Source organism: Trichoderma evansii, assembly GCF_050947405.1.
Source record: "Trichoderma evansii strain SZMC 28006 chromosome Unknown GGI43scaffold_6, whole genome shotgun sequence".
NCBI classification, from domain to species: domain Eukaryota; kingdom Fungi; phylum Ascomycota; class Sordariomycetes; order Hypocreales; family Hypocreaceae; genus Trichoderma; species Trichoderma evansii.
In genome coordinates this window covers 188,042-207,581 of record NW_028145200.1, presented here as the reverse complement: position 1 = coordinate 207,581, position 19,540 = coordinate 188,042, and the positions used below count along the sequence as shown (strand labels likewise).

General features: G+C 50.1%; 4 protein-coding genes across 4 annotated transcripts; 1 reads left to right on the top strand and 3 right to left on the bottom strand.

Annotated features, from left to right (window-relative positions):
• Positions 1-5: 5 nt before the first annotated feature.
• On the bottom strand, positions 6-2,206 carry GGI43DRAFT_326015 (Alpha/Beta hydrolase protein). The gene is made up of 5 exons (XM_083201914.1): positions 1,916-2,206; positions 1,188-1,510; positions 795-966; positions 551-698; positions 6-448 (listed from the first exon to the last, which is right to left on the bottom strand). The coding sequence occupies exons 2-5, from the start codon at positions 1,504-1,506 to the stop codon at positions 119-121; spliced, it is 969 nt and encodes a 322-aa protein (XP_083061952.1). The 5' UTR covers positions 1,507-1,510; positions 1,916-2,206; the 3' UTR covers positions 6-118.
• A 1,004-nt stretch (positions 2,207-3,210) lies between these two features.
• GGI43DRAFT_382181 (uncharacterized protein) lies at positions 3,211-3,921 on the bottom strand (the record flags this gene model as incomplete). Its single annotated transcript, XM_083203218.1, has 1 exon — positions 3,211-3,921. One exon carries the CDS (start codon positions 3,919-3,921, stop codon positions 3,211-3,213), a length of 711 nt encoding a protein of 236 aa, XP_083061951.1.
• Positions 3,922-7,975: 4,054 nt separating this feature from the next.
• On the bottom strand, positions 7,976-8,386 carry GGI43DRAFT_382180 (uncharacterized protein; the record flags this gene model as incomplete). The annotated part of the gene is made up of 3 exons (XM_083203217.1): positions 7,976-8,022; positions 8,139-8,199; positions 8,267-8,386. 3 exons carry the CDS (start codon positions 8,384-8,386, stop codon positions 7,976-7,978), a joined length of 228 nt encoding a protein of 75 aa, XP_083061950.1.
• A 2,422-nt stretch (positions 8,387-10,808) lies between these two features.
• GGI43DRAFT_325682 (uncharacterized protein) lies at positions 10,809-11,684 on the top strand. Its single transcript, XM_083201911.1, has one exon. The coding sequence runs from the start codon at positions 11,132-11,134 to the stop codon at positions 11,642-11,644; it is 513 nt and encodes a 170-aa protein (XP_083061949.1). The 5' UTR covers positions 10,809-11,131; the 3' UTR covers positions 11,645-11,684.
• The last annotated feature ends 7,856 nt before the right edge of the window (positions 11,685-19,540 follow it).

Here is a 19,540-nt window from a genome sequence, read left to right as displayed (position 1 = left end):
TGTTTTGTTTGTGAGAATTATCTCAGCATGCAATTTTACTACATTGGAAAGACTTTTTTCGAAAAGGGGGAGAAAGTGTGCCTTACTTTTCCACCCGCTCATTTGCTTTTTGTTTTCTTTACAATTGCTTGCCGAAAAACTCCAAAAGCGTCTTGTATCCCCTCTCATACTCTTCCTTGACACGGTCATTCGTCAAGTCAGATCGCGCGGCCATCCAGCCGTGGATCTGGTCCGCAAAAGTCTCAACATGGTGAGGAACCTTGAGCGCCTCCTCAAACTGCTTGACAGCCGTAACATCTTCGTCCTTGGATGCCAAAAGGGCAAAAGGGATGGTGAGGCCCTCGGCGTCGGCCGGATCGACCATGGCGGGATGGGCGGCCGCGGCGGCTGCGAAGGGGTTGGTGGGAGCCTTGACGGTGAGGGCAACAACTTTGCCGCCCCAGCAGTACTGTTAAGATGTGTCAGAGCTTCTTTCTTTCCTGGATTTTTTGATACCACTTAAGAAATGAGGGTAACACGACATTAAGACGATGGATATGGATAGACTTACACCCAGCATGGCTAGCTTGGAAACGGACGGGCTGTGAGCCTTGACGGCATCCACATACTCTGGAACATAGCCGGCAATCTTAGGAGGAGGGAAAGTGCCAAAGAATTCACCCAGGGCCTTTTGTTTCTCCTGGGTATCGGGAGGGTAGCTGTCTTGGAGTCAGCATTTTTTGATTATCATCACAATATCTCAATAGCTATCTGCTTAGGTGACCTAGGAGAGAATCAAAAATAATAATACTCACTATTCAATGGGGCAAGGCTTGCCCTTGAACCAGTCGGGTATGAACACCTTGTACTTCTGGTGGTCGTCGCTGAAGGCGAGGATGTCGGCACCCTGGACGGTCTGGTCAAAGTAGCCGAAGATGTCATAGACGACGACAATGGCCTTGGTAGCGTCGGCGGGGCCAGTGACATCTAGATGGCTTCATCAGCAACTAAATTGACTTCTCATTTGATTACATTTTCATTTCATTTCACGTCATTTTTTCACAGGACCACCCCTTCCACCGACTGATTTGCCTACCCAGCATGTTGAAGCAACGCCGGTAAAGGAGGGCATCGTGATCATGATCATGTGCGAAGGAGGAAGAAAACGAGAGTATGGAGAAGGGAAGCTCGAAGACAGTTGAACATACATGTCTTGTAGCCACCAATTTCCTCGTACGAGCCCTTGGGCTGGTATCCCTTGGACACAATTGGAGGAATGTTGCAGCAGGCGGCGCTGTGGCCGTGAGAGGCAGGCATGGCAGACATGGCGCGGATTTGGGCTGCGGTGGCGGTTGTGACTTCGGATGTGAGTTGGTGCTGGTGCAGAGACCGAGATTGAAGTCGAAGATGTCGGGAGCAGGCCTGGAGATGATTGGAGGGGCGTTGCGAGAGATCGAAGAGGGGGCGGAGGTTTCTGTTGCTGCGGGGACCACCAGATGGAAGCTGGAGATGCGTGGCACGTCTCATGAAACTGTGCGGGTCGAGCCGAATAAGCAAGCAGTCAGTTGGGCTTCAAAAAGCGAGAAAAGCGCAGCTGCGCGTGATGTTTGATGCTGTTGCTTTTGTGTGCTGACGTTATGCGGGTAATTGGAAGAGGGTGCTATATCAATCCAGATGTTTATATCTATCAAGCGAATTGATGTGACGACAATCTTTGGGTGCTGACGTAGGTATATTGTAAGTAGCTCTACTACAAAGCCGCATGTCTACATAACGTATGTAGAGCCACTAAAATTAGCAATGGCCTATAAAACAACCTATGCAAGTAGCACTTGGATATGCACTGCTTGTCTTGTTTACATGTCCCCATAAAAGTTCGGATTGTGGATGGACCGAAATCACCTCCCAGAGGCGGGGATGGATGCATCATTCATACCTAACGCTGGCACTATGGCAGAGCCCATTGAGAAAACAAGTGGAGGCTAGAAAGTCTGAGAGCTGACGAGAAGCTTACAAGTCCAAGCAGCTCCGAGGTCCAACGAGGTGGGGGCGGGGTCCGGGCAGACTAGCTGGTGATGTCAGCGGAATGGCCATGCGGCGATATATGAGACAGATACGCTGTCGAGATAGAGAGAAGGCAAAAGATGATGATGATAAAGAAAAAGAAGAAGAAATAAAGGAAGGAAAATGAGAAAGAAGAGGCTGTAGTCCCAGTGGTTATATCTTGCTATCTGCCTTGTGTAGACAGAAGAAGAGTAAAGGTACAGGTAAAAGGGGGGCGAGAGAGAGAAAATCTGGTGTTATCTGGTACCTCTAGCAGACAGAGTTGGCTAATGAACAATAGGTATTCATATAATTACCTAGAGTGTAGTAAGAAAAAAAAAATGTTCTAGCTCATTGGCTCCGAGTGCCCGATTCATCAAGTATGCAGCCCATCTCACAGCCAACCATTCCAGGCCTTCCACCAGAGTCGGCTCAAAGCAAAGAATAAATGAAAAAGATAGAGAGATGAAGACATAGTGAATGCAATGGATACTCGTCTTTCACTGGGCTTCAGGCATAGCAAAAATACCCACTCTCCCTCCAGATCACCTCTTTCGACTCTCCTCCGTGCCATCGGAAGCAGGGTATCATCTCGGATCGATTCTCCCATGTTGCTGTCACGCCATGGCCAATTTCGATGGCAAGTCTGTCTGCCTGCTCCACGATTTGCGCCGTTGGTTCCCACAAGATGACCTCTCTGAAGCGATACCAACAGGCCTCTTGTACAGCCATGGAAAGCACCATCCTGATTCCACCCTCCATTTTATCGCGACGTCGCACATCCATGCACCCCACGTACAGTCTTCGTTTCTCAAAGTCGTGTACCTAAAACGCCGATATGGTAGTGTTTGACTTGATATCGCAGAATCTGGCCCCCACAGTGACGCTGTTCGGGGTGATCCAGGCGCCCCATCGTTTTAAAAAACTTTCCCTTGCTGAAGTTCGTAGTATGTGGCTTTGCATATTTTCTTTTGACAAAATGAATTGTGCATGCGTAATTGGGTGTTTGACAGCACTCATCGCCATCATGGGGAGACCATCATACTCACGATGCCATAAATGAAGATTATCCATTGTTAAATATCCCAAGTGCGGCCTATACTCTGGGTACTGGTCGAAATAATCTTTTAATGCACTGAATGGCAAGTCTCCCAATGCGATTCGAAGCTGTTTAGCAGGAAGCGGCCTCTAGCCACAATTTCGAAACAGTTCTGTCTTGGGACCGCTATACAATACGCTGAAGGCAATGTGCTCTTCGCCCTCTCTGCTGTCTATCTGCTCAGCTAGGAGCTTTAAGAAATGCGTGGCAAGCCGGTGCCTCCGGTATTCAAAATCCGTGACTACTTTTGATATGACCATTGCTCTGACCAGCTTGGCGCCCCCCTTGGTCGTACTCACGAGCCCTTGCCTATGATAAGCAGAAGCCCCTGTATATACGAAATTATGATTGTTAGCATCGAGCAGGAGCCATGTTTCTTGATCACCCTTCGGTTGTAGCATTGTCGCCACTTCTTTCTCTAAGATGTAGTAATTACGTATGGAAAAAGGCTCATTGGCAGAGAATCCAACCATCCGCCAATAATTTTGCATTTGCTCGGTTGTCGTTGGATATCCAAGAATGGTGGTATCTTGGGGAGAGCTGCTGGCGGCGGGAGTGTCATCTCCTATGGGTGGATCAGCAGCGTCGACGTTTGTTATTCTTTCAAGCTCGCTCTCTGGGTTAGATTTCGTCTCCTGGCCCCATTCGATCAGCAGCTTCTCCCATGCGATCAATCTATCTAGGCGTAGAATTTCATTCTGTAATAGTCGTGAGGTCAGTTCGAGGGCTTCTAGGTCAATTAGCAGCTTCGCAGAGTCTTGCCTCGTTGATATTAGGATGGAAGTCTGTATGAGAGACATCATTTCCAGCATCGGGGCCTTCTGCCAAGAGTCTTTCTCCCGAGTCGCCCATTGCTACTTACACATAGGCCGACTATTCCATTTGATACAATGAATGTAAACAAATACGTAGCGCAAGTCTGAACAAGAGAAAAAGAGTAAAAAGCCTTGCAGCTGAGAAATCCAACAGATATTCAAAGTGCCTAAAAACTTGCAGCAAGGAGAGCGAAGAGAAAATATCAATGAGAAAGCTGCAGAATGCTTTGCCTTTGCGTGAATGCAGCTTGTCTGAGAATTCTGTGTGATGAAAGGAACAAATAGCTAATTAAAATGGATCGCTGGAAGATCGCATTAGCATCCATCGAAGTTGGCGTGCCTTCCCTACTACGGCTGTTTAACGATACACAGCATTTTGGAAGCTACAAGCCACCGCCTATGGGTTTTTTTCTCCTGCTTTGCTTTGCCTCCCTCTTCCCTCTTCTCTTCCCTTCTCCTCTCTTTACTAATCTCACTTCTCATTCCTCACGTGTATACTACCTAGTTCTTTGCTATCTATTTTCACGTATGCGCTCTTTTTTCTTTTCTCCTTTGCTTTTCTTTTCTCCTTTCTCTTCTCTTCTCTTCTTTCCTTTTTTTCAAGAACATCAATTTCTAATCGCTGTTGGGCCAAAGCGTCATCCCTTAACTTTTGTTTCTCATACTAAATTTATACTTCTTTTTGACACCTATGCGAGGCAGTGTCTGGCCAATTCATTTCAAGCCACGCGACTTTACTCCTATTTTCCAGCAACTACTGGATAAGTAGTTTAGCCAATCTCCACAAGTCCCATTCTATTTTATCACAAATGCTTCCCCACCGCATCCTTCTCATCCTCCTTCTTCCCCTGCTGATCCAGGGAGGCTCTATGGAGATGGCAATTCATCCTTTGAACTTGGTGTTGCAGCAACTATTGCACGCCCCCTGCTCCAGCCAATAGGAAAAGAGCCCGGGAGGATTAAAAGCGGTAACGGGCACAAAAGGGAAAACAGCAGAAAGAGTGAGAAAAAGAAAGGGATGACAGTTACCAACATCGAAACCAACAGCCTTCTCTCCGCTCGTATGGTTCGCACCACCCCCCTCGGCACTCCAAATTGGCTTTGGCAGCTGTCACTTTCACAAATCCTCGTCCTCGTCATTGCCGCTATCACAATTCGGGGCTAGATGGCTCAAGGTAACCCACCCTCCAGCTTGGAGCTAGCATCTCGTATATTAACCAGCTGTCACTAACAAAAAAAGTAGCTTGCATCTAATGTGCAAGGTGAGCTTTCTTCTGAGTCTCAGACAATAGCCTGAACCTCGGCCAACCGACCAACCAACGCGAGCCTTGCATCACGTCCGAGCTTCCACCCCCTACATCCAACATCCATGCCTGTCGCAGCACTTACGACCCGGCTAGCTGGTAATTTTCCATATCCCTCCCTCGTCGGCACATTTGGCCTGCAGCTAGCGTGGTCCAGTGACCCAGACTATCTGTCGGTACAGGCTGCAACCCGGAGCATGGACTTTCCAATGACGGCGGTCAGTGGTCCCTGCATTGCATTCCCAGTTGCAGTTGGCCCCCTTGCTCACACATTGACCCAATCTGTCAAGAGGAATCTGCATAACAGCGGCGGCGGCGGATTCAGGACGAAGAAGAGCGTGCGTCTGCCCCGCCATCGCTTGTCTCGGAGACTTTGCTGATGCCACGGCTGCTACGAAGGGGCTACGACTAACTGTATTAACTAGTAGTTGGGCATATGTAGGAACAGGCCGTCGGTAGCCAGTGACATGCGATCTCTCTCTATAAGCGATCGGCTGCTGCAGGTTCGCCTCATTTCAATGCCCTGTCCGTCCCGGGGTGGGTATTCCAGTCAAAACTGTCTCGGCGATAGGGGGAGGATGGGACGCTCCGGCCGCCACTTGCATAGGGACAAAGATGGCATGTTTTGAGACATTACTAGTACTCCATGGCGGTAGACCGCTTTTCACGACTCAAACAGCCTCGACTTTATCCCCGGAGCGCATAATAGCACGGCAGATGGCAGCAATGATCCGTAACTACCTGGTCACGCCAAAGCTAATCGACCCGGCATGGGACTACTGTCAGCGGCTTAGCTGAAGCCCGGCAAGTCGGAAAACTAAGCGCTAGTGATAGCCAATCTGCATATGCAATTTATACAGCCGCACCTGCTCCGTACTACTCGTACTGACACTCCATGCCGTTGGAACATTGAAGTGTACTCAAAGGGCTCCAGGACCCAGGGACTCGGGAACGCCAGATGCGAAACGGCAGGGGCAGCAAGACAAAGCGTCATCGAAGAGCTGAAGTTAATTCAGGCATGGCTTGTCAGCCTCAGCCTCCTCAACGCCAAACCGCGCTCAACTCATAGCACAGGCCTGGCATCAACGAGTCGTTAGTGCCCCGATTACACATCAATTCAAACCCGTCGATGGGTCACAAGATTTGTGCGCCCCTGGGCAACCTATAGCGCCTAACGAGACGCAAGACAAGTCAACTTGACTGGGGCAAAGTCCTTGCGCTTTCTGGACGGCGCACAGTGGGAGAAACATCCATCACTTATTAGTGCCTCCCCCGGACCCCCCAAAGTGTCATCAATCATGAAGATGTACTTGCTCGGAAGCCCATCCCGCCTGCAAAGCCGCCAGCCAAAAAGAGAGTGGTCGATCGCAGGCCTTGCCTTTTGATGCGAAAAGCATTCCCCGTCCATTCCGACGGCACCACTAGTATCAGAAGAGCAACTTATGCGCCGGTTTCTCCTATTCTTTCTGACGAGACACTTTATGAGTTATCGTATCTCGCACAAGGTCAGCACTCGTACGAAATGTTTTGGTAGCATCTTACCTCCTATCACGCCTACCTTGTAAAGTACACTCCTCCATGTATGTCCAAGTACCTACCAACTGGTGCTTTTCGCAGACCTGCCCCGGGTCTGGCCCATCCAGCGAATCAAATCGTGCAGGATACATACTGGCACCAGAATACCACCTTGGGTACCTTAGCTCCATAACCGGAAATTCGTCATTCAATACCCGGCGCTACCACCAACCTTTCAGATGCCCATGTCTCGCATGGATAGCGTATGTACACTGCTTCGACTGATACCTTTTTTGCCCCCACGTCATATGGAATTGTGTGGTACCAATGGCTTTTCTTTTTATCCCCTCCCACACACTATTACACACTCAAATCATCCCTTTGTGAAACACAACCTTGCATGTTGGGAATGGACTCCCTGCATAAAGACAAGAAACATGTGGCTTATGTACTTCTCCCAAAACACATACCGAGTAATTGGTTTATGCACTTCCATGCGTCTCCTTGTTTCTGTGCATGTGCCCAACGCCGGTGGCCGAGCATTGTATACCTGAAATCCGGATTTGGCACCCCAATGAGAGTCGCAAAACAAAATTTGTCTCGTAAGATCATAATATAATAACGTACATGCTACATCTAATCTACAAATAGAACATGCTGGTATCAAAAAAGCGCCCTGGTTCCCTAGGCAGAACACCTATACAGAGGTTTCGCTGGCTGCAGAGCCCGTGCCAAATTAATTGCCCTGTCCAAAAAAAAAAAAAAAAAAAGAAAAAGAAAAAGAAAAAAGAAAAAAGAAAACAAAACAAAAAGAAGAATTTTACCCAGAATTTTGTTTTTCCCAAGCCCTCTAGACTCCACCCCTTGACAATAGAACTATTCCCTTGCTGCCCATTGTATAAGTATAACCTCTCTTTTTTTCTCTCTCCCTCTTTGAAAGCGGGTAAGAAAGTAAAAGCATCCAGACCAAGGGGAAAAAAGTAGGAAAAAAAAAAAAGAAAAAAAAAAATCAAGATGACACCCATTCGTCAGTGTCTGGACGAGCAATTGGTATCATCTGTGTCCGAAACTGAGAGATAGACAGCTTCGACTCTTTTTTGGGTACAAATCAATTTTTTTAATATATGCCTTGGCAAAGCATATTAAAGAGATGTCCCTTGAATAAAAGAGACTCGAGAAAATGGCCAAGTATCAGAGAGTTCAACGCGGAAAGCTTGGTGTTATGCTGCTAGCTTAATGGCAAGTTTCGTAGGAGCAGGATCAAAAACTATGTCAAAATGCTTAGTAGGGCTGATCTGACAATATTTGTGGTTTGTATAAGCTCACGCTATTCGTGGTAATGCTCAGAATCACAAGGAGTACCGCAATAACCGCAGCACCGACCTGGGATAACCCAAACCTCCTTACCGGCTAGGGCACAGGTTGGGCATCTGGTACCGGGGACCTATGTCAAAAGTTAGTATCAAGGAGAACATGACAACAGACATCAATGAAAAGCTTTCTTTTCTGACCTTGGGCCCTAACATAATGATACCGGCAGGCATGGCCGAGGGCTGTGAGGAATTGTATTGTCCTGGCACGAGAGAAAAGACGGGAGCTTGGATGCCACGGAGAGTATGTGAGAGAGGCATGATTGATGAAATATCTGAGAAGGAAGGCGGATGTAAGGCGATGAGATTTCCAGTCGAATGGATGGAAGAATAGTCCAATGTTATAATGGTTCAAAGTAGTAGTGGAGGCAGCAGTAGTAGTGGCAATGGCAACGGTAGCAGTAGCAGCAGTAATTAGCTGTTGATGTTGGTGTTGGTGTTGAGGTTGACAAGATGGTGGTGATGGCGATGGTGTTGGGGCCGGGCAGGCAAGGCGTCTTATATGTCGACACGGATCCAGCGTGGGGTTAGAAAGAATAAAAAAAGGGCCCGGCGGAAGGCCTCTAGAGACAGTTGAAACCAAGAGAGGCTTGGTCTTGATCAAGATCGAGAGCCAAAAAAAGTGTGGGGCCGACTGACATTTGTTTGTGCTTTTGGGTTGGCGGCTATCAGATTATACAAAGCAGCTCTCCAGGAACACCAAAATTTGGTGACAAGTCGATGGCGCTAGGTGGTAGACTGGAGACGGGCGCGCTGGGGAGGGGCGGCACAAGTAAAAAGTAAAAGGCAAAAAGCAGCCATGTCCAGAGCTAATGCGGGCAGCGGCCAAGCTATCCGTCCGTTGATCGGGAGGCCAAATGTCTCTCGAGCAAGCAAAATGGGCCGTGTGTTGGGGGTGGGAATTGCGAGTTGGCAGGCCGTGGGTGGCAGTAGACATGTCATATCGGCTGTGAGACGGTCGACGACGTCCTCGCCATGTACCAGCACCGGCAGCAGTACCAGCGGCAAGGCGGCGCTGGGCAGCTGGGCCTTGTACCTGACAGTACTAGTACGGACATTTCCGCCTGTACGAGAATGGAACTATGTACGTCTTTGTCTGGAGGTCTTTTTGGGGTGGCTCTAAGAGCAGCCAGCAGTCTTCCAGGGGGGCGTGCGGTAGTGACGGTGCGGCGGCTCTTGAGAGCTGGAGCAGAAAGAAAAAAGGAAGCAAAGAAGATGGGGAAGCTATAACAAGGGAATGCAGGGCAGAGTCAGGGGTGGCAGGCTGGGGCACGGCAAACAGACACAGATGAGCAGCGATTCAGGCGCTGGCTAGACATTCCCATTGGCAGCGCCAGCGCGGAACAGGTCCAGGAACCTGGTAGAGGATGGATGCTGGTCCAGCGTTGTATCTGAGCCGGGGCCAGGCCCCCCTTTTGCCCCAGGGCCGGGCAAAGTAAGGGAGAGAGCAGTCAATCAGTCAGTCAGGCTCTGGCAGCGTGACGCATGATGCTGGCCCGGATGCATGTACGAACACTGCCGGTACTTGTACAGCATGCTCATGCTATGCTCACGTTCTGCTCGTGCTCATGCTGCCGTACGGAGTAACGGTGGCACGGCGTGCTGGGAGCTGATGCTTGGACTTGTATGAGAGCAGACCGGATTCGAGGAGTTGGGCTGTTTGCGACTGCTACCGGGTGCTTGGCTTGTTTTATGTGCATCATGATGGGCTGTACGAATTCAAGGCTAAGCATTAGTGTCAGTACGAGTGTCAGTTGGTATCACCATTGCCATTGCCATTACCATTCGCATCAGCAATAGTATCAGCATTAGCAATAGCATTAGCAGTTCTAGTGTCCCTTGGCGTAATGGGAGATTTGTAGGAGATTTGTATGGACGTCATGGTCATGGTCATGGTCATGTATGTTCTTCGTGAGTGGGTAGGTAGAGAAAGACAATAGAACCAGAACCAGGATAAGAGTAGCAAGGGTAGGGACGAGAACCGGGCCACTCATACCTGTGCATATGCACAGAGATGAAGCTTCGCTAGCCGCGAAAAGCAAGAAGGCAGAGACATGGAGATGAGAGTGGGATGGTGGGCTGGAAGCAGAGAGATGCGGTGCACTGGAGCCGGCAGTCGCTACAGCCCGTGTTCCGATTACATGTAATGATGGCAGTGCTAAGTTGAGTGCCAAGGTAGTATCAGGTGTGCTCTATCTTAGCCAGGCCTACCTGCCTTAGCAGCTGCTGCAGTGCGACTGCTCCCGGGTCATACCTGGTAGCAATAGTCTGGCCGTGGCATGTACCAATACCAGTGCGTCTGTGAGCAGGGGATGGACGGCTATGGGCAGTGCATGCCCAGCTGGACATGTAGGGTGATGCTTCTAGTACAGGTACGCGGCAGGCTATTTAGCATTAGCTGAGTGCCCCAAAGGTACCTGCACACTCCACGCACGTCGGTGGAGCGCCCAGAGCTCGCCAATTGCCCAGCTGCGTTACCACACTGAAGCTGCTGGGGCTAGCCTGGCCCTGCGGCTGCCAATGGCCATCTCCAGCTGCCACGATGCGATCTTGCTTGTTGAAAGCGCAAGGCTACCGACAGCTCGAGGAGCCCACTATTAATAGCCCGCGGAACTAGCAAGCCTGAGCAACTGATATTTGATAGCAGTACAATACAGTACAGTCCTGGATAGGTACCGCTACAGGCACGGCTGCAGAGCACTAACGATGCTGCCAGATGCGATGCTGAGCTCCAGACCTAGAACCTACACATTGATCGCGCCTTGCACTAATTGCAACCTAAGCTGCACTGTACGGTATGCTTGGGCAGTGGCACCATCCAGACTTCCAGGCTAGTACCTGGCAAAAGTCGACAAGGTACAGGCAGGTACGGGCAAAGTACCAATCGGCCCAGCACCTATGGTGGCCTGTTGCTGGCTGACGTCGAAGCTCCATCCAGCCTCTGAGCATCGCAGCCTTGGATGCCATTCGCGCTGGTAGCACCATCAGCCCAAGCCACTCGGTGTCATGTTGGCGCCACCGGCCGCTGTCCCAAGGACATGGCGCCGATGCGATGCCCTTTTCGTAGTCGCCGACGGCATCGGACAAGCGCTGCAGGGCCCAGCAAATGAGATGCGAGGCGGCAAAAGCCAGTGCAGCAAGCTGGATGCCCAATGCTGGCGGGAAGGGCGTTGTTGGACTTGGTCTATCTCTCCCTCTGCCGCCGTCTGGTTCGTCTATCTGCTCCCCTCCCACACATGGCACACGCCCTCTCCCTCAAAAAGGGAAAAAAGAAGCAAAGAAAGCTGCTACTGGGCAGAAGCCGTGGATCCTGCGGCAGCATACCGAGCCGATTTGGCTGGCGTTGCTTCTAGAGCCAGACAGAGAGACAAGGATGGTTGGGGGGCAGGCAAATGCCAGTGCTTGATTGATAGCAAGTCAGTAATTATGACGATTATCTCTCTCTCCCTCTCCCTTGTTCCCTGTTGCAAATTACTTATTACCTCGAAAGGCAAGCCCGCCAAGACGCACGCTTATTAGGCACACGGCATCCACCCCTCACCACGCATCTTGTATGGAGTTGGAGTATTAGACGCTGTCTGGATGCCGTTCTCTCTAGCTAGCTCCATCCCCAGCGCTGCATTAGACCCCAGAGAGCAGACGATTGAGTCACGATGGGAAGCAATGGCTCGAGACCAAGTCCACTTCTGCAGCCTGGGAACGTACGAGACCACCCGCTTTGTGGTCGTATGTTGAGCGCGTGATTTCCCGCATGCCTGTTCTTCTGCGACAGAAAAAGCATCGACGAGGCGCCTCCTTCATTTCCAGCATGCAGGCAGCCGCCCACCGAGCTGTTCCAGAGCACACCAAACATACAGTAAGCGGAGAGGGACAGATATTAAAGCACAAGAGGGTGGATGGTGCCCAGCAGTAAGCAAGAGTGGCGGCGGTGACTTACACGGGCCGGATCACATTCAGGAAGCCATGGATGAGCAAACATGCACTCACGAGTAGCCCAAAGACAAGGTCAAGAGAGTCGCTCTACATACTGTGCGTGGGGCGGGTTAATTTCTAGCCTCCGCATTTCACTCCACGGAGTCCGAGATAAATTACGCTTACCAGCAGCAGCAGCAGCCTTCACAGACACGAGGCACGCTTTGCCGACATCATGACGAGTTACGCGAGCACAGAAATGGCAACAAGAGAAAAAAAAAAGGCGATGGATGATATTGGGCGTCAACGGTGAGTGAGTGCCATGTACAGCCTCCACTCCTCGCTTTCGGCGACTGCTGCTAGCTACGATGACGGTCTGCTGCAGCTTCGCCCCCAAACCCCCGCGACGATCCTCTCAGATAACCCCTGAGACCCAATGCTAGCCTGCGGATGCGAGGCGCGATTCGCAACTCGGCTCTGCGAATCGCCAAGAGCACCACTATTGCGGTATTGATGCAACTCTGCTATACGAGTACGTACTGGTCACAACTACTTACATGTACTTTCATTCCTTCGTATGGCATCCCGCGCTGTGCAACCGAGAATACAATTTTGAGTAAGGCGCGAAAGTATAGTCCGTGCACTATGCTCTTTTATTTTTATTTTTATTTATTTCTTCCAAGTGGGAGTTACTAACTGGTACGGAGTACTAGACTCCGTATTACCTGTATATTCTCGCTACCGGATTCAGCAAGGAGCAGCTCCGTCATCCTACATCTTGGATCAGACATCTCGCACAACCATCGCCCCTCCAGATACAGGAGATCCCGGTCGCCGGGAACTTTACGAACACTCCGTGCAGCTACACTAGTTTTTAAGTCTTTCGATGAAACCTATGCAAGTCTACGGCGTGCGCCATGTGCTCAAAAAAGGGGCCGCCAGAAGGGGGCTGCGGTTACTTGGTACATGTCCAATCGGTTTTCTCTTGATGACTCTCTCTTACCCGGCTCTACTCCTCCTTAATAACTCCCAGAATACCGGGACCACATGACACAAACGAGCACATGTGAGATATACGAGAGCGGCGCACGGAACTCTGCCTTGTTGCCAATGCACAAAAAAAAAGTAGGAAGCTTGCTACTCCGTGCCTCTGCATACTGCTCATTGCTCCATCAACTTACCTACCTGCCTAGCAATATGTAGCAAGCAATATCCAGGATGCAACCATGCCGCACTTGTAATACCTACTATACATACTGTCTTTAACTCCGTAGGGCACACCCACGCACCACGCTGATGACAGGTACGGAGTACAGCACTGCACACATGTGGCCCCAGCTAGCGCAGCTGGGTTCTGCTGTGATGGGAAAACCTCTTGGAAGATGAACCAGGGTGCTCCGCGGCACCGCATTGGTTGCCGGCAGGAGGCTGAGCCACTAGGAGCAAACCCGGGACCAGAGCTGCTAAAAACTTGCGGATCACAGCCGGTTTGAATGCAAGGCAACTTACAAATGGGATGAAATGCCGACGGCCGGCCCAGTTGTATGCAGAAGTGGACGGTGGGTAAAACATGCTTATGGAGTATCATCCTACGGGCGGGCTAATGCTTCATACATCCAGCCAACCTCTCGACTCGAGTGATAGTCTGACGCCTCATGTTGAGCAAGTGTCCTGGACGGTCAGCGACAGCAGTAATATCGATACCACTTTTTTCCCTCTTTTACCGGCAAGGGGCTAAACGTGAAAGATTACAAAGGGGCAAAGAGCTATTCCGCGGTGCTTCTGTATTGGCTGGGCGGCCCAGGGCGCCCAGGCATTCGGCCATGCTTCTTCACCACCCCGCAAGACTACCCCGAAAGCCTTTTCCGCAGCTAATAGTCTTTGGAGGACAACGGCCATTGGGTATGCACAAAGGCTTTTCGCATACGAAGCATGGACCTCCCGGTATTGCACTCTGGACGCGGGCGTTCACTCATGTTGGACATACATACATATGTACCAGTGCCCCATGCATCGCTAGAAAGTACGAGTGCGCTAGCAGTGCAGGCAACCGCTAACTTTGTACAGTGTTCGAGCCCTTGGTTTGGGCTCACGGTGCTCGTTGATGCTTCTTGCTCTGGCAGCCATACAGATGACACTATCGCCAACTTGTGCCGCGGATACATCATGGCCGCCGCCGCATCATTTAACCGTGTTGGTCCTAGGGCTTGCTCGTTTCGCAGGCGCAGGCCAATTTCAATAAAAAAGGCCATCAGTTTGCTTCATCTTCTTTACTCCATATTTTCCGTATTTTGTACTCCTTCGTCACTCCTCATTTCTCACTATCGCTTATCATCTCTCAGAAAAGTGCCCCCCAACTGCTAATAATTTTATATAGTACCGTGTACACCAGCGTGCCGTACTTGCAGGAGCAATATACCCCACCCACGCTATTGAAATGATACTCTCGCTTTGCTTCGATATCGGCTCCACTGGCCTGTACTTGGCAGAGCATTATTTCTCCCTGTCTCGAAGATGCAAACTGCTGCGAGAGGTACAGAGTACAGGATAAGGCATGGGCACAGGTAGGCTGTACCACTGCCTCTTGTACTGACGACCCCACCATCAATCTGCTTTTAGATCGCTCTCCATACCCTTGCCCATGTTCAAAGGCCCATCCACGCTTACCACTACTACTACCTTATTCTGTCATAGTAGTACTTGCAGGTAAGCGTGCCTGTACATACTGTAGATGCAAAGCAGCAAGTATACTTCGTACCTGACATTGCTTTTATCCCAGGATCAAGCTCGCTAACATTCACTTGTACTAGTGAATATGGTGAGGATTAGTGGGCACGGGATATAAGTACACCCACTAAACAACTCTCTAGGGGAGTATCGTGTGTCAATTCTAAATTTGACAACGAACAACGATGATAACTACTACAGTCAATACGTGCTTATACGAAGTACGTGTAAGATATTGAGAGCAGAGTATCCTACACTAACCATCCGCGTGAGTGCCCCGGATGCCATGCAAGTACCAACATGCAATGATGTCCCCAGATATGATAGGCTGCAGCTGGTGCTATAGGCATTGGCCCAAATTAAAGAGCAGCCCTATCGTCATCTGAATACAATCGTCTTGCAGTTCGGGCCTTCCACAAATGGCCGAACCGCCGGTATTTCCGATCCGGTGGTTTCCTTTCTTCTTCCTTTCTTTCTTCTCTTTCCTCTTTTCTTCCCACATACCGATGTATGGTTCCGCATTTGAACAGTATTCCGAGTAGTCTTGAGATGGCTTCTAGTACCGTATTTGTTCAAGTTTCTCGCTTTCTGAACTGCTGCTCTACTGCATCCCCCGATCCGGAGACCTAAATCTGCATTCATTAGTACTTACTTGCTATACGTTGACAGGCAACGTTATCGTTGCAGACAACCATCAGCTTCTCATCTCAAGCTCTTCAGGTAGGCCTACCTTCCACACTGGTACAAATATGGGCCGCTTCGTCCCCCATTCCGTAACATACTGTATATACCGGCTGCCAGGGCCTTTGCCCATATGGGCGGTTGAATGCTACTTCATAGGCTCGCAAGTGCCTTACAGGTAGGGATCCGCATGGGCTACTACCTAGTAATGTGCCAGAGTTGCATTGAGATGGGCGAGCCCATACGCGCAGGTACAGGTACCCAAGCCAGACAAAGGATCGCCGGCCCCGCGCCTGTATGTGTACTTGGGCGAGGACAATAACCCCGAGGTCATCACGGTCCAGGATTTCATGTTAGATAGGCGGCTCGTCTACTTTGCCGCATGCGGGCTGGCGTGGCTAGAACAGGCAAAAACAGACGGGGCGCCTTCGGCAAACTAGAAGGGAAACAAAATTCTGGAGCTTCGCTGCTGCTGCTGCTGCTCCTGCTCCATTCAAAGCATCCTCCACTCGCGATGCTCAGAATTTGGACTCTTCCTTCAAAGGGTCTGTCAGTCTCGGGACCCCATGCCCAATAGTCGATGGAGCAGGCACTTGTGCGGTTTCTCCTCTTGCCCCTCTCTGATATCCTGACGCCACTGCTCCGGTCATCAGGCGAAAATGTCTGACGCTCTCACGCACAGAAGAGCCCGGCAACCTGGGTGACCACCGCTTTTGGCGACTCCTCAGACTGAGACTTTGATCCTACCGCCAGCACGACGATCTGCATTAGAAGGGCAAGCAGACTTGTACGAAGCAAGCTGAAAATAGCCTTTCCCGCCAGCTCAAAGTGGCCACCGACGACTTGGACGCAAATGAGCGTCTCGTGACTACCTAGCACTGAGGTCGCCGCTTAGCCAACACCGACATCACCTGGGTCGGCCGGCGGGACCAAGCAGACCTCGCGCAGTATCCTTCCGCTCATTATTTTTATTTCGACGGGACCGTGCCGCGGATATTAATCAATTTGCCGTTTTGTGCTACTGCCAGTTCTAAACTACCAAATTACGACATACCCCATTCTAGCAGAGGCGAGAGGGGGGGGGGATGGATACGGCGTCACGAGAGACACGTTTTGCGGCTGTCAGTTCTCAGATGGGTTTTCTCTCTGTCTTTTGGCTCGACGGTCAGGCGACAAGTTGAACGGTAAAAGCAAAGCTAGGCTTGCGCTGTTTAGCCAGGGGAACCCAGCGAGAGCGCTATTGGCAGAACGGACCCCCTTTTTTTCGAGCTTTTCCTTCTCTCGTCAGATATTGCGAACGCATAGGGCTTTCTTTCATGGTGAGTACCCTACTCGTCATTTTACTCGTATGTTCAAATCTAAGTTTACCTGTACACAAGCATGCATCGTCCAAGGCGCATTTTGCCACGATCATGCCCTAGTAATTCATTGCCAAGACGGCTGTAACATAACTTGGCCGGATGAGCACTGACAATACTTCTCTTCCCTTATTTTTCCTCCTTATTTTTTTTGTCGTGCCCTCAAGCACTCAATGTGCCAAACCAATGCTGATTCGATTTGATACGCGTTGCGAGTTTTTTTTTTTTTTTTTTTTTTTTTTTTCCTTTTCTTTTGTCAGATATTAGCGGTCGTTGAAATTTAAACTTGTCGCTGTATTATCTCCGTGGACTTGACGATATCCGACGGAGCCTATATGGTACAACAGGCAGGGTCCAGGGACGCCAGCTACTGTTCCACACAGTATCTCTCCACGAAAATTGGCCATCCAGGGTACATCTTTCTATTCCCCTCACTCTGGCATTTCTGTGCCTGACGAGAGAGAGAATGAGACAGAGACAGAGACACAGAGAGACGACGAAGACCCTCGTTCCACGCCTTCATTCCCCACTTCACCATCTCAGCGGTTGCATAGACTAGTGGGTCATAGGCTTGCAAACTACTGGGCCTGCTACCTTGTAGTAGAACTTACCCCAGTCACTGGGCTCTTTGAGATTGCGGATACCGAAATGCAAAGCACTAGGTATGTACTAGTATGGAGTACACGGTAGTGCTGGACTAGGGATTAATGCTAAAGTGTCCTTCTGATACGACTCTTAGACAGATCCTAGGCTGAGTTGTGAGCATGAAAGACGCGGGGAGGGATCCTCTTCATAATCGAGAGGACCAATCAATGTTAAAGTAATCAATAGCCAGCAGCAATGCCGCCAACGGCGGAATATAGAACCCCAGACGCCTTGGCAAAACAGAGTTTCGACCTGCTTCAATTACAGCTGTATGCTGCATACCGCCTCACGGCAGTGCCCAAGGCGTCCGTGCTATCCGTACCTCTAAGCTTTGCAAACGGAGAGGTTAGACGACAGATGGCGCATTTTAGCAGTTCTAAATGTCTCTTCTTTTTAGCAGTTCCGACTCAAACACGAGTAACAAGGTTGATTTTACAAGTTCTACCAGCCAATACTTGTAGCCATGGCCAACTTGAAAAAGGAGCCCCGAGCTTGTGGCACCAAAGTTGCTGGCGCGGCACATAAAGCAAGGGCAGCCCAAGTCAAGCTGCCTTTCTCCTTAAAACCTCGTACCACCAAGGATCCAGCCCTTCAAGGCAGAGGCTAAAGCGGTGCTTCTAGGACCACGCTACTTATAACATGCCATCGCCCAAGCTAGATTATCAAAGCGGAGCTTTCTAGGATCAGGGGGAAGATCGGCCAAGCCACCGGCGGAAGGATGTCTTACATACACCGACGGGAGGACTATCAAACCATATCTTAAGCGTGGCAGAGCACCCTCTCGAAGAGATTTCTTAGCGCCCAACAAGTGATTAGGCACAACAAACCTATTACCTGGCGATATGGAGCTTACGCATGCTGCAGTACTACATAATATGAGCACTACAAGCATTGGATCCCAGAGGCCTGCCTGGGAGTAGCAAGCACTGTCCAACTCATATTTCGCGTTCAGTGCAGTATGCTTGCATCGGCACGACCACCATAGCCCTCTTCCACTGAATCAAATAGCTTCAGTAAAGATGTCATGAGTGGAAACGCCGTTTAGAAGTAAACCGAGGCCGCCAACTATGGATATGCAGAATCATATACTACAAACCAATCAGCAGCGTGATTTTAATCTGGGGGTCTTCCAAAGCTTGCTATTGACAAGGTATGCATATATACCCGGCCCCCGTGACCACACCTTCTTGTCCACTGTCTTAATCTACCAAACGGCCTTGTAGGGAGGGGGCGTGGGATGAGGAGAAATTCGAAGAAATTCAAAATTTTCCCTCGCCAGAGAAGCACTGTTAATTTGCCGCAGCCAGGGGACTTGTTGATTCTATGACACCACTATTGTGACCTGATCAATATGCTGCTATGACTTCCTGAGCCGGGTTTCATACATGCGTGTTCCAGAGGCGCTTGGCTTTAGCCCGCCAACCGCTAGCCATAACGGATTATGGTCTCTTAGCATGGCTAATACGGATTCCACAGCGTATTTCCAAGTTTTGCTACCCTTTTGTGGACCAGCGAATGGCATGTGTGGCATGCTAGTTGTGGTTGGCGTGATTAGATTCTGTCTTTATATGTTGACGCAGGTGCCAAACCCCCGGCCGCATGAACATCGCGCTTGTATTCCTCTGCCCCTTGGTATATTCTACAGCGGAAGAAGTCCGCCTAGGCAACCATTAGATCGTGGGTTCGGGGAATCGGCAGTAACTACGAGCTATCTCGCACCACCACACCACATAACGATGAGCATTACCACCCCTTGATGACGGCACAAAGTTGGCCTCGATCGGCGAAAACTGCGGCCTCGGGAGAGACTTCTGGCTTCCTACAGCAACCTAAAGAGAGACAAGCCTATCCGGTTAAACTAGGACGCATCGAAATGCCCTGCTCTGCAGACATTTCCTTGCCGGGCATATATAGCTCGAGACACCTGGACCAATAAAAAGCCAATGCTCACGACCTATCAGACTACAGCAAATTCTCTCGACATACATGTTTCTTATGCCTAAGTCTGTCTTCCCCCACTTTGAAAAGGGGATAGAGGGAGGGAAGGAAAAAGTCGCACCATGGACGATGTCGGCTCTTACTGTGACGTGTC